This window comes from Schistocerca gregaria, chromosome 7 (genome assembly GCF_023897955.1).
Source record: "Schistocerca gregaria isolate iqSchGreg1 chromosome 7, iqSchGreg1.2, whole genome shotgun sequence".
Taxonomy (NCBI): Eukaryota; Metazoa; Arthropoda; class Insecta; order Orthoptera; family Acrididae; genus Schistocerca; species Schistocerca gregaria.
In genome coordinates, this window is record NC_064926.1 from 49,237,044 (window position 1) to 49,256,859 (window position 19,816).

Sequence of the window (19,816 nt, forward strand, 5' to 3'; positions counted from 1 at the left end):
TTCATTCAGCTCGTATACTGATCTTTGGACGTCCAGAGTGAACATGTGTATTATGAGCAGCAGCTGCCCGAACGATTATTTCGTTCGGTTCTCTCGTCGCAGCCTTGTTCCCTGCACTTTGTGCTGCATTCTTGTGCCCTTAGTACAACATTTGTTCCACATTCGATAAGCTGTCATTCTTGCTGGACGCCGTCATTCTGGATACCTTTGTGCGTATAGCTCAGCTGCTCTCTTCCCTTTCTTTCTGCGTTCTCCTTAAAGAGATGGCTTGTTTCGTTGCACTTGATTTATTTTCAAGATAACCAGCAGTCGACACAGGTTATACTAATACTTATGTTTCCTCCTTATCCGACGTGACATATTTCTGTATTTGCGTCTTTTAGGGAAGACTCTCTCAGAATTCAGCTGGGAGAAAACAGAATTACGACTAAAAATTATTGAAGTGTTTATGGCCAATTGTTGACAAATTGCCGCGTTGTTTGGCTGAACACCTACAGAGAAAACGCAACAGGCAGTCTGTCGGAATTACGATAACTTACAGTTCTGAAAATATTTGAAGTGAACAGGTTAACTGAAGGTGACTGAGAGCCGTGCACTGAACAACATTACACAGGTATTTACGTCATTTGAAAACTAATAATTACAGCTATTTCAAATCCTTTGATTTTAGGTTGTTTACTACCTCCAAGTATGTGCGGCAACAGCAAAGGGTTAGTGTTTGTTTGTTCCTGGACAGCTGGTCAGGTGTGGACACGTGGGTGCAAAACGGTCAGACTATACTGACAGCCGTAGTCCTCTTAGTGCTGCAGTTATGACTATGGAGAAACGGTGAGATTATCAAGTTTGTGACCAGTTTGTGCGAAGAGATTATATCCACTACACCCGTTACATCTATATAAAAACGAGCCAAAGAAACTGGTACACCTGCGTAATATCGTGTTGGGCAAGCAGAAGTGCCGCAACACAACGTGGCATGGACTCGACTAAAGTCTTAAATAGTGCTGTAGAGAACTGACACCATGAATCCTGCAGGGCTCCCCATAAATCCCTGAGACTTCGAATGGGTTGAGATCTATTCTCAACAGCACGTGGGAAGGCATCCCAGATATGCTCACCAACGTTCATGTCTGGTGAGTCTGGCGGCCAGCGGATTTATTTAAACTCGAAGGAGTGTTCGCTGGAGCCACTCTGTAGCAATTTTGGACTTGTGGGGTGTCGCACTATCCTGCTCCAGTTGTCCAAGTCCGTCTGAATGCACAATGGACATGGAATAGATACATGTGATCAAACAGGATGCATACCTACGTGTCACCTGTCAGGATCTTACCTAAACGTATCACGGGTCCCATATCACTCTAACTGCATACGCCTCACACCATAACGGAGCCTCCACCAGCCTGAACAGTCCCCTGATGAAATGCAGGATCCATGGGTTCATGAGGTTGTCTCCATACCCGTACACGTCCATCCGATCGATACAATTTGAAACGAGACTCGTTAGACCAGGCAACATGTTTCCAGTCATCAACAGTCTAATGTCTGTGTTGATGGGCGCAGGTGAGGCGTAAAGCTTTGAGTCGTGCAGTCATCAAGGGAACATGGATGGGCCTTCGGCTCCGGAAGCCATATTGATGATGTTTCTTTGAATGATTCTCACTCTGACACTTGTTAATGGCCCAGCATTGAAATCTGCAGCAATTTGCGCAAAGGTTGCACTCCTGTGATGTTCAACGATTCTCTTAAGTCGTCGTTGGTCCCGTTCTTGCAGGGTCTTTTTCCGGCTTCGGAGATGTCGGGTATTTGATGTTTTGTAAATAATAGATTTCAGCTATCAGTAGTCCTTTTGAAATTTTATTGGCAGATCTAGATTCTGGTTGGGCTTCATTCACAGTTCATTGAATACTCAATGCCAACAGGCATTACATGCATTGATCAAAAATGATACTGCATTGAGAATGGCAAGTTTCTAGCTGAAATCTAGATATGCCAATAAAATTTCAAAAGGACGACTGATAGCTGAAATCTATTATTTACAAGTCAATAACAGTCGCTGGGTGCAGCAGCCTCCGTATGGGTGGTAACCTAATGATGATTTGATGTTTTACCGGATTTCTGATAGTCACGGTACACTAGTGAAATGATCGTACGGGCAAATCCCCACCTCATCGCTACCTCGGATGTGCTATATTCCCATTGCTCGTGCGCCGACTAAACACCACGTTGAAATTCACTTAAACTTGATAATCTTTCCTTTTTAACAGCAGTAACCGACCTAACAATTGCGCCAGGTACTTTTTGTCTTACGTACGCGCTGCCGATCGCAGCACCGAATTCTGCCTGTTTACATATCTGTGTAATTGAAAACGCATGCCTATTCCAGTTTCTTTGGCGCTTCGCTATTATATATATATATATATATATATATATATATATATATATATATATATATTTCATAGTTTGCATACTGCGGAATAGATTTTCTCTTTCCAATACTTTACATTTTTATCTTCTTTCTTCTGTCCTTGTTGCATCTGTCTTTTTCTTTGTTTTTCCTGGTAACAGTTGCAACTTTTTAATTTTGCTATGAAATTTTGTCTTTTCGTAATTATTGCTCTATTATTTCAATTTCCTTTCAGGTTTACTTTGATCTTTATCCTTTCTTATTTTTAGTTCTCTATCAAAAACTTAAAATTTCTTTTTGTGATTCTCTTATCATACAGTACAGTACAACTCTTGTCTTCCTCATTGTGTCTAACATTCATTCTGTTCCTTCATTCACATTTTATTGTTTTTTAAGGGGGGAGGTGGTGGGGGGAAGCCACTGATAAGCACACTAAATATGGAAATTACTGTGCAGGACTAAAGATGAAGTACAGTTAAGCAATACAGAAACGAAAGTATAATAATTATTTGCCTTTTACGTTCGTCAGGCGCTACAGTCTGGAACCGCGCGACCGCTGCGGTCGCAGGTTCGAATCCTGCCTCGGGCATGGATGTGTGTGATGTCCTTAGGTTAGTTTGGTTTGAGTAGTTCTAAGTTCTAGAGGACTGATGACCTCAGAAGTTAAGTCCCATAGTGCTCAGAGCCATTTGAACCATTTGAAACGACATATTTACAGCAGACAGGGCTGAATAAGATGGGACACAACAGTCATATACAGCAATTTCCATTTGGGCCAGAATTATTTTAGTAATCATAAACATTTTTCACTTACAAGAGCTGTTGCAATTCAGGACAATGTGAGTCATCACAAACATTTATCATTTACAATTGGCTCTGGCCATTATAGACAATGTAACTTGAACAAACATATTTCATAAAGAGAATGTTAGTAATAAAAGAATATTGCTCTTGGGTCATGTACTTGGTGTGATCAAAAAATAATGAGAACTTGGTATTTTCAAGTTCTGTATTCTTTTGTTTTTTCGTTTTTTTGTTTTTTTTGTTTTTTTTTGTACCGTGTCCGACAAGTATGGTTATCTATTCCGTTATCAGTGATCAAAGAAATTACACTCCTGGAAATGGAAAAAAGAACACATTGACACCGGTGTGTCAGACCCACCATACTTGCTCCGGACACTGCGAGAGGGCTGTACAAGCAATGATCACACGCACGGCACAGCGGACACACCTGGAACCGCGGTGTTGGCCGTCGAATGGCGCTAGCTGCGCAGCATTTGTGCACCGCCGCCGTCAGTGTCAGCCAGTTTGCCGTGGCATACGGAGCTCCATCGCAGTCTTTAACACTGGTAGCATGCCGCGACAGCGTGGACGTGAACCGTATGTGCAGTTGACGGACTTTGAGCGAGGGCGTATAGTGGGCATGCGGGAGGCCGGGTGGACGTACCGCCGAATTGCTCAACACGTGGGGCGTGAGGTCTCCACAGTACATCAATGTTGTCGCCAGTGGTCGGCGGAAGGTGCACGTGCCCGTCGACCTGGGACCGGACCGCAGCGACGCACGGATGCACGCCAAGACCGTAGGATCCTACGCTGTGCCGTAGGGGACCGCACCGCCACTTCCCAGCAAATTAGGGACACTGTTGCTCCTGGGGTATCGGCGAGGACCATTCGGAACCGTCTCCATGAAGCTGGGCTACGGTCCCGCACACCGTTAGGCCGTCTTCCGCTCACGCCCCAACATCGTGCAGCCCGCCTCCAGTGGTGTCGCGACAGGCGTGAATGGAGGGACGAATGGAGACTTGTCGTCTTCAGCGATGAGAGTCGCTTCTGCCTTGGTGCCAATGATGGTCGTATGCGTGTTTGGCGCCGTGCAGGTGAGCGCCACAATCAGGACTGCATACGACCGAGGCACACAGGGCCAACACTCGGCATCATGGTGTGGGGAGCGATCTCCTACACTGGCCGTACACCTCTGGTGATCGTCGAGGGGACACTGAATAGTGCACGGTACATCCAAACCGTCATCGAACCCATCGTTCTACCATTCCTAGACCGGCAAGGGAACTTGCTGTTCCAACAGGACAATGCAAGTCCGCATGTATCCCGTGCCACCCAACGTGCTCTAGAAGGTCTAAGTCAACTACCCTGGCCAGCAAGATCTCCGGATCTGTCCCCCATTGAGCAAGTTTGGGACTGGATGAAGCGTCGTCTCACGCGGTCTGCACGTCCAGCACGAACGCTGGTCCAACTGAGGCGCCAGGTGGAAATGGCATGGCAAGCCGTTCCACAGGACTACATCCAGCATCCCTACGATCATCTCCATGGGAGAATAGCAGCCTGCATTGCTGGGAAAGGTGGATATACACTGTACTAGTGCCGACATTGTGCATGCTCTGTTGCCTGTGTCTATGTGCCTGTGGTTCTGTCAGTGTGATCATGTGATGTATCTGACCCCAGGAATGTGTCAATAAAGTTTCCCCTTCCTGGGACAATGAATTCAAGGTGTTCTTATTTCAATTTCCAGGAGTGTATATACTTTTTCGTATTATAGGCGATTATTTATTTGTATAAACATCAGAGAATTTGTAAAAAGTTTTGCTATAATAAAGGAATCAAGTGCAGCAAAAGTTTTATAAACGTTAAATATTGCTTTTGTTGTGTCTGCCATGAGTAAAGCAAGGGCTTGCGAGTGCTATAAGCCGTGGAAACGTGGAAGATGAGGAGACCCATGGGTACCGCAAAATACCATCAATCAAGGAAATCTCGAAAAAAATGTAAGAAATTGTTATGAACGATCGGCGAAACAGAGGAGTCTGTGATTATGATGACAAATCAACTGGGTTAGGCCATGAAATTTTTCCCATCTTCGCGTATGAAATGTGTGGCAGAAAATTTGTTCCAAATCTGTCGAATTTCGAAAAAAGACCAATGGAGAATGCAAGTTGTTCAGGAGTCGCCAGATGAAGACGACAATGATATGAAACTCCTCAAACCTGTCATAACAAGTGATGAAACCGAGCCTCAGTCGTCCCAGTGAAAACATCCCGGGTCACCAAGACTAAAAATTGCTCTACAAGTTTGGTGAAATGTGAAGGTTGCCCTCATTTTTCTTCGATTATAAGTGCGTAGTGGAAAATGAGCTGGCACTAGGTCATATGATCAGTAAGGAGCCCTATTTGCAAGTTCAATGGCGCTCGCTTAAAGTAGCCCTATAAAACACCTTGGGCTTGTGGCGCAAAATTCACGGCTTTTGCACCACGATAATGCGCCTGCTCACACTTCATTGCTTCATTGCTTGTTGGCGAATTTTTCGGCAATATTTTAATTTTACCCCAGTTACCGTAGTCACCAGACGTGTTCCGAAAAATAAAGAGAGCATTGAAGAGTCTTCATTTCTCAGTCACAGATAAGATTAAAAACACGTCGCTAACATACAGTTCCAAAGAGGCTATATGATATGCGGTATGAAATATTGTAATTCAAGTCATGAGAAATGACACTCATCCATGTAGCTCTCCTGTTCCCACTGGAGCGATATGTTAAGAGACAAGATACAGCAGGCAGCTATCTTCGTTTCTGAGAAACCCCAATATATATAACCTTCATACTCCAGCCTGGAAAGAGATATGGCTTTTCACCCAGCATTCGAAAGAATTTCAATATAGTAATTTCATTTCATACGCAGCAACGTATGAGCAAACGTAAAGTGGTCTTTAAAATATGTACCATGATTAGGTGCCCGCATCTCGTGGTCGTGCAGTAGCGTTCTCGCTTCCCGCGCCCGGTTTCGATTCCCGGTGGGGTTAGAGATTTTCTCTGCCTCGTGATGGTTGGGTGTTGTGTGTTGTCCTTACGTTAGTTAGGTTTAAGTAGTTCTAAGTTCTAGGGGACTGATGACCATAGATGTTAAGTCCCATAGTGCTCAGAGCCATTTGAACCATTTTTTTTGATTAGGTAGTTAGAAGTATCACAATAACAGCAAAATCGAAAGTAGTTTATTGACAAGCTGTGATGTCACACTACATGATGTAAAAAATCAATTTTTTACCGAATATCTTTATCAGAAACGAGAAAGAAAGATTGCATAGTGGAGAACACATGTGAAACTAAAGGTCGTGGCATTTGATTTTTTATGCAGAATTTAAAAGCTTTACAAGGAACTAACTACAGAGGCAGATGCGCCATTGCTTCATTCACAAAAAAAGAAAAATAGTTTTTTAGGTGCATCAAACGACTCGAAATTTGGCTCTCCGCTCTCCATGTATCATAATTATGACACAGTCGGGTCTAGCAGCCAACACTCTGTGTTGCGCGTGTCGTAGCAAGGTGATGCGTTTCGGTGTCGTACGACTGTCGTTCCGTCGCTTGAGCTGTTTCTGTGAGCTCCACCAATGCAGGTTCCTACTGCATCATGTTGCGTATTGTATCACATGTTTTATCACCTGAGCAGAGACTGCGCCTAAGAGAGCTAAATGTTAGAAAATCTATAGCTGTTTCGGTGATTGAAAAAGACGTCGGCAAAATTGTATAATGTCTAATGTGGCCTATTTCAAAGGGGATAACATTTACGTAAACTAAAACTCAACTTCGCTAGAACAGGCCATTCAGGGCTAGAGGTAGCGACCGAGCTACTCAGCCCGTGGCCGTCACTGGATGTGGGTATGGAGAGGCGTGTGCTCAGTACAGCGCCGTCCCTGCCATATGTCGGTTTACGAGACCGGAGCCGCTGCTTCTCAATCAAGTAGCTCATCATATGAAACTACCTGGCAGATTAAAACTGTGTGCCGGACCGAGACTCGAACTCGGGACCTTGGCCTTTCTGGGACAAGTGCTCTACCAACTGAGCTACCCAAGCACGACTCACGCCCCGTCCTCACAGCCTTACTTCTGGCAGTACCTCGTCTCCTACCTCCCGAGTTCGAGTCTCGCTCCGGCAAACAGTTTTAATCTGCTAGGAAGTTTCATATCAGCTGTAACGTACCCTCTCTCTGTTTTTTTTTTGTTATTATAGTTGTAGAGATACGGAAATATTGTAGCCGTTTGCTTAGTCAGCCGTACTTCGAAATTTTTTGACTTTAAATGGAGCCTGAAACTTGCGTAATAAATACTTCGCGTGAAGTGCGATTTGCGGCATAAACAAAAATTAATTGCGGAGATGCAATCCACAGAATATTAACAGAAAAGCTTCAGAACAAAGGGTACGACTGATTAGACACATTCAGAGGGTCCGTACATTCGCGTACGACTGGTTGCGATCTGATGAGAAAGATCTATCTTCAATTTTTTTTGTGTAAAATAATTACGTCGTAACACACTCAGAGATTGCGAACGTACAATCAGGGTAGAGGCACGTACTTTCTATCATTCCCCGTGACCTGGGTAAAAGAATTGCAATTATTTAAACTTAAGAATATTTCTTTTTCAATCGGACTCCTATTTTTAGACGAAAAGGAAGATTGCAGGTTCTGATTGTCTTGGCAAAAACACATCGAAATTAATCTTACCGGCCACCAAAGGAAAGTAGTGAGCACAATCACGTACCTCTATTGTTGAGCAGCGCCGTCGTAAAGATCGTCGCCTCCATCTAAAATTCGCCTTCTCGAATTAACCTAATAATTTGTACTCCACTGGTATGGGATTTAGGCTTGATCTCGACAGAAATTATAAAACACATTTTTCATCATTTAAGACCTTCATTTAACACACACATAGACATGAAACTATACAGTACGTCTTTAGGCCAGCACATCAGAACAAAAAGGTAGTTAATACTAGAAGTAATAAAATAACCTCGAAATTATCCCTTTGTCTCTCAATGATAAAAAAGTTTTTTAGAGTATTCCTCTGGTATGACAGTCGAACAAATTTTCTTCTTGTCTCTTTGAGATTAAGTTACAACATTTTTTAGTTCCTTTTCACAGCGCACACTCCGCTGCAGAGTGAAAATCTCATTCAAGTAGCTCCTCAGTTTGCCTCTCAAGGGCTGAGTACACTCAATTTGCCAACAGCACTCGCCAGACCGGATGGTCACACATTCGAGTGCTAGCCCAGCCCGACAGAGCTTAACTTGAGCGATCTGACGGGAGCCTGTGTCACCACTGCGTCAAGGACGTTGGCATTTATGTAGGCGACTGAGTAATATTCTTTCCGAGGAAAACACATTCCTGTTATTTTTTGAGCACACGATGGAAACAGCGTGCATAAGCTGGGCGGCAGCAGCAGACTGGCAGCAGCGGCGCGCTGCGTTGTGGCGGTTCCCAGACGAGTGGCCGGCGGTGCGGCGCTCGGGGCCCGGCCAGGAGGCGGCGCAGCAGCAGCAGGGGGCGGCCGCCGGCCCTCCGCCCCCGCCGCTCCCCGTGCAGCTGTGGCCGGCGACTCACCCCGCGGAGCCGCCCGTCAGCCGGCTCGTCTCGTACAAGCGCTACCTGCCCTACCACCCGGTGGCGCGCTTCCGCGGGCTCGGCATTGAGGCGCGGCCCTTCCTGCAGATGCTCATCCAGCCCGAGGACCGTGAGTACCACACCTTGTCGATACCTCTTCCTCATGTCTTCTGACTGGTCTGACGCGCCTGGCCGCGCCTCCCACTCTTGTGCCAGAGTACCACCTGCACACAACGTGCTCAATTACTTGTTCAAAGTCTGCATCCACAGGGTGATTGTAACTAAACTTTCAAAACGCTATAGTAATAACACCATTGGTCAGAATGACTTCAAATTGTAACGGAATGTTATCGGAGAAGGGGGAAAACGTATGGCAAAAGAAAAAAAAATAGTGTGAAAATTGATCAATAGATGTCACTGTATGTGTCAGAATACGTAAATGAAAGCACCTGTCATGCGCAAGACCCACTGAAGTTCATATAAACACGTTCGGAACATGCCTTTTCCTTCTCCTCCTTTCCCAAAGCAACCACCATCTACATATATATATACACTCCTCACTCACGCATATGCATACACTTTCACCAACACATAATATGAATCTACTGCACTAATGATCATTATAAACGTATTAAATAAATTTGCTATTGTTGATACCATATACACTCCTGGAAATTGAAATAAGAACACCGTGAATTCATTGTCCCAGGAAGGGGAAACTTTATTGACACATTCCTGGGGTCACATACATCACATGATCACACTGACAGAACCACAGGTACATAGACACAGGCAACAGACCATGTACAATGTCGGCACTAGTACAGTGTATATCCACCTTTCGCAGCAATGCAGGCTGCTATTCTCCCATGGAGACGATCGTAGAGATGCTGGATGTAGTCCTGTGGAACGGCTTGCCATGCCATTTCCACCTGGCGCCTCAGTTGGACCAGCGTTCGTGCTGGACGTGCAGACCGCGTGAGACGACGCTTCATCCAGTCCCAAACATGCTCATGGGGGACAGATCCGGAGATATTGCTGGCCAGGGTAGTTGACTTACACCTTCTAGAGCACGTTGGGTGGCACGGGATACATGCGGACGTGCATTGTCCGGTTGGAACAGCAAGTTCCCTTGCCAGTCTAGGAATGGTAGAACGATTGGTTCGATGACGGTTTGGATGAACCGTGCACTATTCAGTGTCCCCTCGACGATCACCAGAGGTGTACGGCCAGTGTAGGAGATCGCTCTCCACACCATGATGCTGGGTGTTGGCCCTGTGTGCCTCGGTCGTATGCAGTCCTGATTGTGGCGCTCACCTGCACGGCGCCAAACATGCCTACAACCATCGTTGGCACCAAGGCAGAAGCGACTCTCATCGCTGAAGACGACACGTCTCCATTCGTCCCTCCATTCACGCCTGTCGCGACACCACTGGAGGCGGGCTGCACGATGTTGCGGCGTGAGCGGAAGACGGCCTAACGGTGTGCGGGACCGTAGCCCGGCTTCATGGAGACGGTTGCGAATGGTCCTCGCCGATACCCCAGGAGCAACAGTGTCCCTAATTTGTTGGGAAGTGGCGGTGCGGTCCCCTACGGCACTGCGTAGGATCCTACGGTCTTGGCGTGCATCCGTGCGTCGCTGCAGTCCTGTCCCACGTCGACGGGCACGTGCACCTTCCGCCGACCACTGGCGACAACATCGATGTACTGTGGAGACCTCACGCCCCACGTGTTGAGCAATTCGGCGGTACGTCCACCATGCCTCCCGCATGCCCACTATACGCCCTCGCTCGAAGTCCGTCAACTGCACATACGGTTCACGTCCACGCTGTCGCGGCATGCTACCAGTGTTAAAGACTGCGATGGAGCTCCGTATGCCACGGCAAACTGGCTGACACTGACGGCGGCGGTGCACAAATGCTGCGCAGCTAGCGCCATTCGACGGCCAACACCGCGGTTCCTGGTGTGTCCGCTGTGCCGTGCGTGTGATCATTGCTTGTACAGCCCTCTCGCAGTGTCCGGAGCAAGTATGGTGGGTCTGACACACCGGTGTCAATTTGTTCTTTTTTCCATTTCCAGGAGTGTAATTTTATATGTTGATTGCACTTATTATCTTCCAAAACGCCACATTTGTTTAGTTCAGTGTATAAAAAGCGTATGTTGTGTAAACAAGACAGGAAAGTAGCCTGTGACCACAGGAAATATTTAAATTTATATTACTGTTTGTCTTTGGAATCAAGCAGCTTCGCAACACTTTGAAGATTTTACTACATTCTAAGACAAAAAAAAGGCACACCACGAATGGGACAGAAATCTGTATGTGTGATGTACATGTACAGACAAGAAAGGATTATAATTTCAGAAAAAACTGATGAATTTTTCAGGAGGTCGAACTTCACAAGTTGAGCAACACGTTGGTCCACCTGTGGCACTTGCGCAAGCTGTTATTCGGCCTAGCGTAGATTGACAGAGATATTCAATGTACTCCTGAGGGATATTGTGCCACATTTTGTCCAACAGGCGCATAATGTCGTCAAAATTACGAGATGATTTAGAGGGCCCTGCCCCTACTGCTCCAAAATTCCTCAAATGGGACAACCTTTCTTGCCAACGTAGGTTTTGGCAAGCACGAAGTCAAATAGTAGAAACGCTCGCCGTGTGCGAGCGGGCTTTTCTTGCTGAAAAGTAAGCCCAGATTTGCTTGCCATGAAGACAATAAAACGGAATGTTGTATGTCGTCGAGACATCGCTGTTGTTGTAAGGGTGCAGCTGATGACAACTGAAGCAATCCCGCTGTGAGATGAAATCGCGCCTCCGACCATCTCCATATAGATAAGGCTTACCAGCCAATGATCTTCAGTGCGGATGCACTCACATTGCCGTAACTCTTACGGGAAACGGTAGATTGGCTGCCGCGAGTAATGAGTATAGTGGGCAGGGCAGGGAGACTGCAAGTGTAGTGCGTGTAGAACGCAAGTTGGTTCTCAGGGGGGAGCGTGCCAGGGATAAGTCCCTGCAGTCGCGCTATCCTCTGTGTCCTCGGTGGCTCAGAGGGATAGAGAGTCTGCCATGTAAGCAGGAGATCCCGCGTTCGAGTCCCAGTAGGGGCATACATTTTCAACTGTCCCTGTTGATATTTATCAACCCCTGTCAGTAGCTAAAGGTCTGGATTTCATTGTAATTTCATCATTCCATGTTGTCGGACCGCATGGCAGGCGACAGTCTGGTTGGTCTACCACCGCTGTCCAGGGCGTCTGAGGATACGTCTTCGGCCTCGAGTCTCGTTGACTGAAATAGCACTGTCTTCAGTGGTGAGACCCGCTTCAAACTCACTCCTATGACCAGAGCAGACGTGTCTACAGGGGACGAACATTAGTCACTAACATTTATACCAGAAAGAACAGGAAAATAGGACACGGCAATGAGACAGGCAGTCCCAGTCTATAAACAATTAGGAGCAACTTTGCACCTTTTGGCGACTGGTAGGTCAGTGCGTTTCAGATTTTGTGTGTTCATGTCCTCAGACACTATTAGTAAGAATTTTTTGATATTGGTCCGAAAGCATCATTGATGACTAATCACGCATGCATAGTTTGTTCCCTTGAGGCTGAATGAATCAAGCCATCTCCTCTCGCTTCAATTTAAAAAGTTTAAAAGTACAAATAGCTTAAATAATCATATATCGGCTTTAGTACACCGGACCAGACTAGAGTAATGCAAAGAATGGAATGGTAATATATCCGAAAATGCGTCCAGCGGAGTACAGATCGAGTGCCTCTTTCTGTATACCAGTATTCTCTTCTGCGGTCCGTATTGCAACCACTCGTGGGCCAGTTGCCCACCCGTGCTTTACAATATGAGTGTATGTATTGTTATTGCGAAAAATCAACTTACCGGTCTGAAAAATAGTAGAAGAACATTACATTATGCAGCAGATGAAACGGTGACAGCAGAGGACCAAACAAATAATATAAAAAATCCAAATCAAGCAGGCAACAGGGAATATAGACAGAAGGTGCAAACTGGTTAACTAGAAATCGCTAAGGAGCAAATGTAAGGCTATGGAAGCTTATCTAGCTATAGATATAAAAGAGAACCCCCATCTGTAAGAATATGAGATCTCAGATGGAAGACAAGTACTAAGTAAAGACGGGAAAGCTCAGAGATGGATGGAGTATATGGAGGGGATGTACAAGGGAACGAAACTTAAAGAGAATATTGTGGAAGGAGAATAGGACCTAGATGAAGGTGAGATAGGAGGTGCGATACAACGAGAAGAATTTGACAGACCACTGAAAGACTTAAGTCGACAGAAGGCCCCTGGAGAAGACGATATTTCCTCAGAATTGCTGACGTCCTCGGGAGAGCCGACCATAACTGAACTATTCCGCCTGGTGTGCTAGATAAATGAGACCCCCAGACTTCAAGATGATAATTCCCATTTCAAGCAAAACAGCTGCTGACATGTTTGAATATAACAAAAATGTCATTTTAGTAAGTCCCGGCTGCAAAATATTAACACGAATTATTTGCAGAAAAAAGCTGGTAGAACCCGATCTCGGGAAAGATATGTTTGAATTCCGGAGAAATGTAGGAACACCTGACGCAATATTAACCCTAAAACTTCTCTTAGAAGATATGGTAAGGAAAGGTAAACCTTGGTTTATGACATCTGTAGACTTAGAGGCAGCTTTTGACGATCTTGACTGGAATATCCTTTTTGAAATTCTGAAGGTAGAAGGGGCAAAACACAGGGAGCGAAAGGTCACTTACAGCATGCACAGAAATCAGACGACAATTATAAGAATCGAGGGACATGAAAGGGAAGCAGTGGTTGAAAAGGGAGTGAGACAGGTTGTAGTCTATCCCCGATGTTATTCAGTTTGCACATTGAGCAGACAGTAAAGGAAACCAAGGAAAAATCCGCTGTGGGATTAAAGTTCAGGGAGAAGATATAACAACTTTGAAGTTTGCGATGACACTGTATTTCTGTCGGAGACAGCAAAGGACTTGAAAGACAGAACGGACACTGTCTTGCAAGACGTGAATAAGGTAGACATTCAGAATAGCAAAACAAGGGTGATGGAATGCAGTCGAATTAAATCATGCGATGCCGAGGGAATTACATAAGCAAATAAGAAATTAAAAGCAGTAGATGAGTTTTCCTATTTGGGCTGTAAAATAACTGATGATGGCAATGGCAAGAAAAGCGTTTCTGAAAAGAGATATTTGTTAACATCGAAGATAGATTTCACTGTTATGAAGTCTTTTCAGTAGGTAAATGTCTGGAGTGTAGCCTTATATGGAAGTGAAATATGGACGATAAACAGTTCAGACAGGAACAGAACACAGGATTTTAACTTGTGGTATTACAGAAGAGTACTGAAGACTGTGGGGGGGGGGGGGGGGGTGAGTGGATGTAGATCAGGTAAAGCAAAAAGCAGAAATCGGATGGTAGGACACATTCTGAGGCATCGAAGGATCATCACCATAGTATTGGAGTCAAGTGTGGCAATAAAAATTGTAGAGGGAGGCTACAGTAAGCACGTCCAAATTAATGCAGTTTTCTGTAGTTATCAGGAGATGAAGAGGCTTCTACACGAGAGTTGCATGGAGAGCTGCATCCAGTCTTAGGACTGAAGACCACAACAAAAGCAACAACTACATCTCTTGAGGAATCTAACGCCATTTCATAACCTCGAAGATACATCTGGATGTGAGTGTCTGAGATAGCGCCATTGACAGCCCGCTGTTCGATCTCTAAATTACGTGTTCCTGTTGTTAATTTTGTGATATTCATCTGTACATGTTTCCTTTTATTGGAGACATTTAATGGATGTGTCTCTGTGTTGCTCACAAAGCAAATGTTACGGAACATGATATCGAGTTCGACTTTTCAAGTTATTGTCTTTTTGAAAAAGGATGTCTGCATATGACGGATAATATGCCCTCTCCTTTCATGCTGCCTTTTATGCTGTATTTTATCGTCTGATATAATCGACGATCTTGCTCAGTGTTAATCTCTGTAAAATTTGTCTAGTATTTTTGTGCACATAATTAATTACGAAAGAATTACAGTACACGAGAACGAAGAAAATTTCACGTAGCTGCAGTTTGCTGATTCTTTTTTCTCCTACATCTTCCATTTCTTGTACACAAGAGGCCGTCAGGATGTTGTAGAACTTTGTTTTTCTTTTTTTTTCAGACGAAGATGTCAGAAGGGCGGGAGTGGGATCGCCTTATAAGAAAGGGAACCTCTGAATGGCTTCGTAGGAACGAGATTCGAGTTATTTTAATTCATTTCAGGGATATTGGCTCAGACGAAAAAGTAGGATTTTGTGTATTTTGTGTGTGTGTGTGTGTGTTTGTGTGTCTGTGTATGAGAGAGAGAGGGGGGGGGGGGGAAAGAGAGAGAGAGAGAGAGAGAGAGAGAGAGAGAGAGAGAGAGAGAGAGAGAGCTTCCGTCACCGTATTCGTGCGTTAATGTACCAGCTAGTCTTTACAACATGACGGTTAGTTATCGTAGGGATGATATATTGATATATGAGCTTGCATCAGAGAACTGACGTACAAGTTCTCTTGAAAATCCGATTATACATTCGCCTTTCTTCACTGAATGTACTGAATATTTGTTAGATGATGCTATAGATAAGTAAGTTACCATATTTTGGCCATGTTTCTGTCGTTAGCGATTAGACTCGCCTCTGCGCATATCTGCCTTTACTGTCCTTTAGAAGTTCCTCGCTTCGTGTAAGTACTCGAGTAAAGAACGTTACTTCACCAGTCTTAAGACCTCTCCTACATTCTTTTATTTAATTAAAGGAAGGAGAAACAGTTTGTTGTGTCTGCGGGCATAAAATTGCTATGGCGCCCTTCTATAAGGCACAGGAAGTCGCTGTTTGTCCCTCGAGTCTTCGAATCTGCATAGGTACCAGTTTTTTATTATCTCTAAATGTATTTTGGTGACTGTCTTTTCAGCACTTCAGTATCGACACCATCTAAAACAGTTATTTTTATCAATACCAAAGTGGAGATATTCTACTCTTGTGAAGTGATGATGTGTTGATTGATTAAACGTTACAATTCGAAACCGCGTACAGGAACACGAGCCTTACATGGCCGCGTACGCTTTCCCTGGCAATATTCTATCAATATGAGTACGCTCCTTTCATATACCCTATGCTTGAACTTCTTACAAGGCAGTATACACCCTTTGTGACCTGAACTCAAAATCAATATATGACTTTTCCAGACAGTGCCTTCCCAGTACAATATCGAGCACCAATCATACTTCGCAACAGTCATATTGCAAGTATCCATTTTCAGCCGATGTCGTAATAAGATTCGCGTGAAAATCACAATCAAGTAAATTCACAGTCATTTTCTGTTACAAAAAGTTTATGGAATGGTGAATCTGATTCTGAAAATATTTTTCTGAGATAATAATGAATCTTTTACCTTATAAAAACACTGCACAGTAGACTTCCCAGAACATCTTAACACAAGAAGCAATAAAACAATTCGATGATAAAGAATCAATGTAACAATTGGTAAGAGCTGTCTAGAAAAATGAATATTGCAAAAAATCAAATGAAATGAGCGTATGATATTGTTGGCCGGAGGCCCCATTCGGGGGAGCTCGGCCGCCGTATTGCAAGTCCATTTTAGGTAACGATGATGAAGGAGACACACAACACCCAGACCCGTGCCGGTAATCTAACCCGCGCCCCCTGCGTGGTAGGCAGTAACGCTACCGCTACGCTACGGAGGCGGACATCGCCAAAATAAGGTTAGCCACAAATGAAAATAAAAAATGATGTAATGAAGAATGTTAAAAGCAGTAACAGTAAAATCAGAAAAATGGACAAAATGGAAAAGTTCTACAAACATTAAGCGCGATAAGCAATTAGAACAACGAAAAGGAAAAACCGTTATTGGGAAAATCACAATGGAAGGAAATCCAAAGAAACTTCATAAAAAATAACTACTGAGGTTTATAAGTAACCTTCAAGAATAAATTAAAGAGCTGCAAAGCTGCAAATATTTGCTTCAACAGTGGAGGGAGTAGAATTTTTTCAAATGGTACTAATAATTTTCAGATACTAGCGAAACTGTTTGATAACCTGTCAAATTTTCGAGAAACAAGTCACGAATAAGAATTGTCTGACTTTGTCACAATCATGAAAATATACTATTAATCGTTCATGAAATCAGAAAAAATCCATAATACTCTCAAAAATAACACGAAAGTTCATGTCGGCTGCAACTATCATACATTTTCGTCTTCATGATTCAACTAATAATGAAAAAATACCTGAATTCCGTTTATGTTTTCAGTTTATTAATAAACGCCATTTAAAAGAAACAAAACGGTTAGAAGTAGTGTGCGTTTTGCGAGCCTCAGTATTCGATAAAATAGATAACTATTCCATACATAGTGTACAAGATACTGACGTCTTCGAGCATAGATAATAAATAATTACTGGGAATGACAACTCACGTAGCATTTCTCTACTTGAAAACAAGTGCTTGAAACCACTCATTAACTGTATGTTAGTAATGAAGCTAACTAATAATTTCAACCCCTTCTTTTGGCTAAAAATGGAACACTCGACACACTCAATTGCGAATCACTTGTCCATTTACTTTCTTGCCCTAATATTTCATGTTTTCGGGATGTCTCTTTCGTTCTCTTTTCAGACCATTTAACAGCTCTTCTCGTACTGATTCTGCCTTGGACTGAAGTTCAGTACTTTGCTTCTAAAATATCTCCCATTCTACTATTTCTTCTGCTCGCACGTTGTTTATTTCTATATATTTCTTTTCTTCTCTGTCCATCTTTATATTCATTTTTCCCCAAAGATTATTTTTCCCATCCTAATGTCATTCGTTCTGTACAAATTTCCAAAAAGTACGTCTTATCCTTTCCTTACTGCTTCTGATATTTTTATATGTATTTTAACAAATTTCGCCGTTTCTTTTCGAATTCCTAGTTTCCGTACTTGTTATTGGAACTAAAATGTTCCTCATGATTCTTCTCTCTAATATTTCTTGTTCGTTGAATTTATAATTCATTGTTTTGTAGAGGCATTCTGGTTTTACTACTATCTTGTAGTCTCTAATTTGGCATTTGCTGATATATACTTTCTTATTGGAAATACTTTCTTGTTATTGCATATGTCTTTCCACTTTCATTTATGACAGATTTTTCTAATTATTTTCTTGAAATATCTTTCCTAATTACTTTAAATTTTTAACCTTTTTCATTTGAGCACTCTCTAAAAATCTTAGTTCATTTTTATTATAGTGAGAGATTTTGTTTTCACTACAAATGTTGGTGAGCTTTCTCTACTGGTTACCTGTACCAGACAGACAGACTCGCGTTTCTGCATCTCCTAGAGTGTCAAATAGTGCAACAAAATCGTTCACAAATACCAGACAGTTTACTACAGTACACTGTTTCTTTCTTCCCATTTTTATTGGTGATGATTGATCTCCTTTTCATTTTTCATTTCCTATCCATACAGTTTTTCCTAATACTGGACTGGAGATAAACCATCATTTAGTCTTACATCCGTATTTATTTTAGAGGCTTTGGAAATTTCGTCCATGAAATTTACTTTCAAGACTGTCTCTCTTAGCGTTTCATGGATTTCACTTGCCAATTTTGTTTTAACACCTGATTTTTATATTACTTTGTCTAACGATTATCTATCAACACAATCAAATACCATCGTGAAATCCACAGATTTTACCACATTGTCCTTAGAGTTCAGTTGTCCTCTGCTGATTTATAATTCAAACTGACAATTGGTTCTGAAGGGGGACTTTTTTGACGAGTTCAAACGAAAATCTTAACTCATAGAAGACTCTTAATTATGTGTGTAATGTAGCAGTTTCGTATACATTATATTTTATTACGGCTTCTCACATGTGACTGCACAGGCGGAATGGACCGCACACAGCAACGTGAGCATCAGTTTCTTTCTGAAACCAGCAGCACATGTGTAATTGGTTCCTTCATCTGTGTAATTCGTTATATTCAAATATGACATTAACTATTTGCTTATTATGATTTAGTAATAAATTGTTTCCCAAATTAGTTGTTTCTTCATATTTTTAGATAGTCGTGGTAGTCGGAATATAACATTAACCACTTGATTTTTATAATTTAGTAATAGCTTCTTACCAATATGGTTGTACGCCAGCTATTCAGTAAAACTCCCTTGTTGGAGAAAGTAGCCTACGATAGAATACTAACTCATTTAACTTAAAGAATAACCTGTTATTGCCTTTGAGACTGCTTTTAAAAAAAGTACGCAGTAAAAACAATAAATTAAATCGCAAATGCAGTGTCAACAGAGATAAACGAAATATTATTATGATTTTTCCGAAGCATTTCATTAAGTGCCTCATAAAATTCTACTGCCAAACTAAATTGTTACCAGATTAATAGCACTCTGGTTGCATGATTGAAGTTCTACCTCCATAGGGGAAAGCGAAGGGTGATAATTATCAAGAACGGTACAAAAACTATAATGTTTGCTGATCTCACAATCGTACTGTGTGTGTGGTTTGAGATTTAATGTCCAAACTCAACCATTGCAGATACAGCTCAGACGGTAGCTGGGAAAGAATACTAATTCTTAAAAGCTAAGAGTCTTAATACCAAAAAGTCTCAATTTCAAATAAGCAATAATGACATCTTGGCGCCAGGAGTAGATATTAATCGTCAATCAATGAATGAGACACAGCCCGTAAAATTGGATAACAAGTTAAGTGGCGTCGACATATAGGTTAACCAATCGAGCAGTTCAGTTTAACATGTTTTGCCTTTGAAACATCTGTCCTTGTGCTGACTCAAGGACAAGAGTGTTTGGCTTGTGTTGCATATTTGCACTCCTTCTTTCACAAAGTTACCTTCTGGGGTAATGCACCTAAAGTAAATACTGTTTATTCAGCAGAAGCGTCCGGTAAGAATATTGTATAAAGTAGATGACTATATGCCTTGTAGATGCCTTTTTAAAGATGT

General features: G+C 42.9%; 1 protein-coding gene across 1 annotated transcript in view; it reads left to right on the forward strand.

Moving 5' to 3' along the window:
* Nucleotides 1-19,816, forward strand: part of LOC126281970 (uncharacterized) — a 192,488-nt gene that overhangs the window by 55,996 nt on the left and 116,676 nt on the right. The window contains exon 2 of the mRNA XM_049981345.1: nucleotides 8,666-8,914. Within this exon, the coding sequence (XP_049837302.1) occupies nucleotides 8,666-8,914 (249 nt within the window). The remainder of the gene's footprint in view (nucleotides 1-8,665; nucleotides 8,915-19,816) is intronic.